Source organism: Lactuca virosa, chromosome 5 (genome assembly GCF_052849685.1).
Source record: "Lactuca virosa cultivar CGN04683 chromosome 5, Lactuca_virosa_CGN04683_v6, whole genome shotgun sequence".
NCBI classification, from domain to species: domain Eukaryota; kingdom Viridiplantae; phylum Streptophyta; class Magnoliopsida; order Asterales; family Asteraceae; genus Lactuca; species Lactuca virosa.
This window is the reverse complement of record NC_136430.1, coordinates 434,879,740-434,885,889: the sequence shown is the minus strand read 5'-3', so window position 1 is coordinate 434,885,889 and position 6,150 is coordinate 434,879,740. Positions and strand designations below refer to the sequence as shown.

Sequence of the window (6,150 nt, the reverse complement as noted above, 5' to 3'; positions counted from 1 at the left end):
TATGAAATTAAAAAACCTAAATTAAAAAACATATATATATATACTCTAATAAATGAAAGTTTTTTTTGCCACATGTCCTCTTCTCCTTCATTTGGACACATGACATTTTCTAGAATTTTTAAATTTTTTATTTTCCACTTGTCATTTTATTATATTTTTCATTTTATTAAATTAAAATTTCATTAATTTTAATAATTCAAAATTTTTTTCATTTTTCTTGTAAATTCAAACTTTTTAAATTGTTAAAATTTCATATTTAATTTTTTTAAATAAACCCATGTAATACATGGATCTCACACCTAGTATATATATATATATATATATATATATATATATATATATATATATATATATATATATATGAGCTTAAAGAATATGTGGCTGTCATGTACCTAACCTTATATATAGAACCTTCCAAACAATATAGTTTTGATCTATTTATATTCAAACTAATCATGATATCTTTTTTACTATTCCTCCTTAATCATGTGACTTACTAAATCGATCAAATTTATGTTCTTTTTCTTCATTGTGTCTAAGAACTTAAAACATTAAAAGTTGTGACCATTTAATCAACCATACTAAATTCTAAATGAAAACTAATAGAATAAAATATAAAAAATGAACATATCATAGCTCAATCAAGCTTTTCACAAAATCATTGGATATAGTTTTTCAATTGAAAGGCAAAATGCTTGAGTTGTTTTTTATTTTGTTTATAAACTTCAATAATTATTTGCAATAAAAATATATATAGTTGATCTTTTTCATTCCATAATTGAACTTAATTCAATGGTATTCTATTAAAACAAAATAAAGAGAAAATCAAATTGGATTTGTTTTGATTAAAACTACGTTGTTTTAAAGGTTTTATACCTAAGCATAAGTACATAACAGTCACATTTTCACTTTTCCATATATATATATATATATATATATATATATATATATATATATATATATATATATATATATATATATATATATATATACACACAAAGGTAAAAAAAATAATAATAATACAGGGTTGTAAACATGTCAATAGAAGCTCGACTTGAAATGATAGATTGAACTTGAACTTGATGTTTTTTCACTTATAAGCTCGATTTTCATTCATAAATTTCGAGCCCTAAACAACTCAAAGACATCTACCTAACATGTTGGATAAAACAAGCTCAATTAGCGCTTATATATCTATTTAAACTTTGGTAAATACAAGAAGTTTGGCTCGAGCTTATCCACAAATATTAATAAATTGCATTTCTGTAGTTTCGACTAAAATTTCATTGATGCTTAATGAAAATAAAATATGATAAAGCAACTTCGAACTAAAGCATATTCGATAACAAGACATGTTTATGAGATATTATAAAAACAAAAGAGAGATTGATATGTAAGGTCAATAGGGTGATAGATTCGGTAAATTAGTACATGCACTATATTATTGAAGTATCAAACCATCGGTATCCACTAGATAAGTGTTGAAAGTAGGGACAATTATAATATCGAGCTATCAAGCTTTAAAACCGAATCAAATAATTTTGAATCAATTATTTGGTATCTTTTCTAACAAAGCAACCTAGTTCTGGCATGAAACGATTTTCTAATTTGATTCATATATTTTCTATCGATATGAATTGCAACAAAACTAATCTAACCAACATGATAGATTTATTTTTATATTGATTTTTAGGTTATATTTGATATATTAGCCGAAAAGCTAGTTGGTAGCTAAAAGACTTGTTGGTAGTTGATAAGCTAGTTGATTAAAAATAATGTTTAGTAGAAACTAAGTTAACTAGAAAGTGTAAAATGATATATAAGGGTATATAGAAAAATATAATTATTATTAATTATAAATGGTTAATGGTATATGCTAAGAATTAAAAAAGAGCTCTATATAAACTAGTTGAAAAACTACTCTGAGTAGTTTTAAAAAAATAAAAATTTATAAATTAGTTTATCATTTTTCTTTTAGTTTGTCAAAAGTTATAATACAAAAGAACTTCGAAAAAATAAGTTAAGTTATAAGTTAGTTGGGGTGCGCCATATAGCGTTAATGCCTTACCGTTGTCTATTTCTTTTCATTAATCCATAAATATGTTGGTTTAATTATATTTTACCAGTAACATAATAGTTCTTTTAACAATAATTAAAAGAATGGATGAAATATTCAAAATTTATTTTCATGTCTAAAAAGGTAAAACCATTTTAGTAAAAAAGAATTATTATTATAATAACAAATATCATCTTTTATCGTATTCTTAACTATTTATAGACAATAAGTATTTCAAATCATGCCGAAAGAATATACCGATTTAATACGTTCATTTTACCATATCTACTTTTTGCCAAATAAAATGGATAGTTTGTTAATTTATTTGTTAAAGTGGGTTGATTAGTTTTATTTTTTCTAGATACATGGCTATATTCTAAAACAATCGTCTGCCCACGTTTATGGCAACCCATATAAGTTTTTCTTTATCGGATATTTACAAAAAGATTTTCTAAAAATTGAAAAAATCATTATTTAATCCGGAACAAATATGTTCCGGGTTATCCAATTTTGTGTTCGATTATCCATTTTGTGCCTCTTACCACACCGGTGAGAAGCGACATAAACAAAAATCTAACATTTGGGACTAAAGGTACATTCCAGCTTAAATTCTCTTACATCCCATACGGGCATTAATTATGGAGTGATATTCCGAACACATGAATTGAAGTATTGAACGATTTAGTTTGGTCTTTGTATTGGTTTAGGATTTTACTTAATCTCAATATACCATTGTATATTCAAAATGAGTTCATATAATCAATTTTCTAGAGTCCATGTTTGTAGTCGATGGCAGTGGGAACGAATCAACGGTGTTATGCAATATATGATGCCAAATTTACATATGTTACGATGTAGATTTTATTAGACGATATATTTTATGTTATTGTTGTATATAGTTTCATACTTTCATGTATTATCCATTTTATTTAAGGTAGATTTATTATGTATTGTACCTATATATTGTTTCATGGATCAATGAGAAATGCAATCAATTCTTGGTATCCTTTATAGTATCAGAGCATGAAGTTTAAAAAGTCTGGCTCATGAAGAATATGTGACTTTAATACCATCCAGAACTCTAACTTTGTTTTGAATATTTGTAACGGTGTAGATAGGATGAAGAGCACCCTTCGGTGGAGGAGGTTCGTCTCCGGATCATCAATATGCTAACATATTCACTAAGGGTCTTCCTCGACAACTCTTCCACCGTTTCAAATCCAGTTTGAGTATTCGACCACTTCCTACTCCAACTGCCGGGGAGTATTAGGCAATATATTTTATATTATTGTTGTATATAGTTTCATTTATTATGCATTATATTTAAGGTAGGTTTATTATGTATGGTACCTATATATATTGTTTCATGTATCAATGAGAAAGGCAATCAGTTCTTAGTATCCTTTAGATTTAACCTATGATATCAAATTTTATGGGTTGGTTAACTTGATGGCTTCCATGTCAATGTTACAGGTTAATTAGATATGTATGTCTTTTCAATGCATTGGATCGAACATTGTTATCAATAATTGATGGGAATGATGTCTAATATTTTTGTTGTTGTTACGAGTATGCATTCGAATACATTGCAATAGTTTCTTGTTAATCATGTTGTCTAATGTTGTATTAACCGATTTGTTACATACGTACAGAAATGGAAACGGAGTCGGGGAATAGCAGGGACCTCAGTCTCATCCTCATCACTGAATCCTCATTTCAATCATCATCCTCATCCACATCCCCAATGAAGAATATAAATGTGGATTGATGATTCAAACATAAGTCCACACGAGGTACCGAGGGAACATTTTGAAGGCAGATCATGTTCTGATAAAACTTAATCTAGTAACGATAATATTGACCCACGGTAACCTAAATAGTATAATTATGTGATTTTATTTTTCTGATTACGAAGAAACTAAAACTACTTAGTGAAGATTGCCCATTCATTACCATTCATTGAACTCTCAACCCACAAACATAAGCTACAACTTTCCCAAAATCTAATGTCACATAGCATAAAAAAATTTAGTTGTTGCACTTGTATATATATATAAAAAAAATACATTAAATTTACACTTGACTGTAATTTGAGGGATATTTCGGGCATTATAACAAGTGTGTCGTTGATTGGGAATGAAATGTCTGTACTTTTGAGGGATATTTCAGGCATTATAACAAATGTGTCATTGATTGGGAATGAAATGTGTTGAGAAAAGATTTTATATTAGAACAAGCAACTCCTCAAAAGACAAGCTTGAAACAATTTGCCCTGCTAAAAATTATAAATGACATATCAAAACTACAAAATAAAAGATTACATGATATTTTCTAGTTTCTTTTAGTAGACGACGATAGCTTAAACCAATGTATATGAATAATCTTTTACTCGTATTCGTTCAATTCGTTAGAAATCTAAAAGAAATCGACACAATCCTATTATTAAAAATAAAAACAAGTGAAAAATAATAGTATTTTCTTGATTTAACCCCTGACAAATCATATAAAATATAGCATACATAACTTAATCCGCGAAATATATCTGCTACAAAAAACGAAATTATACTGCCTCAATTTGTAAAATAATAACTTACTTTGGAATGTGGTATTCCGGAGTATTTATGACCATTCGGGGGTTGTTGGTGGTTGTTAGGTTCCGAATCCGGAATTTGACATCTGTACATTCCGGACTACACAAGTGTATTCCGAACCTTACTCTAGAATACACGGTCATTCTGAAGTGGTAAAATTGGGTTAAAAATATATAATTATAAAAAGAAGCGACACATACATACAAAAAGTGAATATCTTCATTGTTAAAATAAAACATTTTTTGAATTTGATGCAGCCTGGAACAGTGAGTTCGAAATGAAGTCCAAAACATTCTTTAAATTTGATGTAGTCTGGAATAGTGAGTTTGAAATGAAGTCTCAAACAAATTTTGAACATAGGGTCCGACATGCTATATATAAAAGGCCACGTTACTGGGTCAGATCATTTTACTCGTTTATCTATTTCGGTATTCGTATCTGGAATGTTATTCCGATTGATATTTTTCAAAATAAAAATCTAATTGGTTACTTTTTTGAAAATTCACTAAAAAGTAATTAGATTACTTAGTTTCCTATTTTTTTAATTCAAAACAATAAACTCTTTTAGTTAAGCAATCCCAAACACCCAAAAAAATTATATTGCTTTGTATATAAGATACACATAGACGAATTTACAGTTTTACGAAATAAGAATAAATTTTATATATCTATCGAGAAAGAAAAAAAAATCAATAATTTTCAAATAGTTATTGTTCTTCAAAGATGCTGTCAAGATGAGGCCGCCAATCTCCACCGTCAACACTCCGACGAACTCTCCGCCTCCCTGCCTTCTTCTCCGCCACAACACTACCAGATAATTTCAAATCAATAGAAACGGAGACAGACACGGCATCACCAATCGCCGCCTTCTCACAATTCTTCCGCTGAGGTTTCCTCTTATTTTCAGGAACCGAAGAAGAAGGAATCAGAAAGTAAATACAACCTCTCTTCAGCTCGGAACTACTCGATAATATAAGAATCCGGCGGGCTACGCCCTGTGACGACGGTTTACTCAGAACGTAATTAGGGTGATTGCTGAGAAACTCGCCGGCGGTGATAGGGCGTGTAATTTCTTCAATGTAACCATTTAAATGAACAATTCTGATCAAATCCAGAGCTCCACAAGGAATTAAACATGATAAGCAACACCTTAGACTGTTTCCCATGGCGATGTAGAAGTTTTGAAATCTGTAGAGAGATATTCTGGGGTGATTGATTATGGCGGAGTGTTTATATACAGAAGAAGAAGGAAGGACACCGTACTAATAATAGTAGCCTGTGGGCGTGGAGATGGAGTGTTAGAATATTAGAGCCTGAACGTGGAGTGAAATCACAATAATGTCCCAGCCCTACTTTTGCAAATTTCTTGGATTTTACATTTTTGCCATTAGATTTAAGTTTCACTTCTAATCTATACCCCAATACCCAACTATTTAAAATGAATTTAAGTTTCACTTCTAATCATTCTCATATACTTTATAGAGCAACACAATTATTTGCAAT

General features: G+C 29.2%; 1 protein-coding gene across 1 annotated transcript; it reads right to left on the bottom strand.

Moving 5' to 3' along the window:
* Positions 1–5,354: 5,354 nt before the first annotated feature.
* Positions 5,355–5,813, bottom strand: LOC145114189 (uncharacterized). Its single transcript, XM_079050183.1, has one exon. The coding sequence runs from the start codon at positions 5,811–5,813 to the stop codon at positions 5,355–5,357; it is 459 nt and encodes a 152-aa protein (XP_078906309.1).
* Between the last annotated feature and the right edge of the window lie 337 nt (positions 5,814–6,150).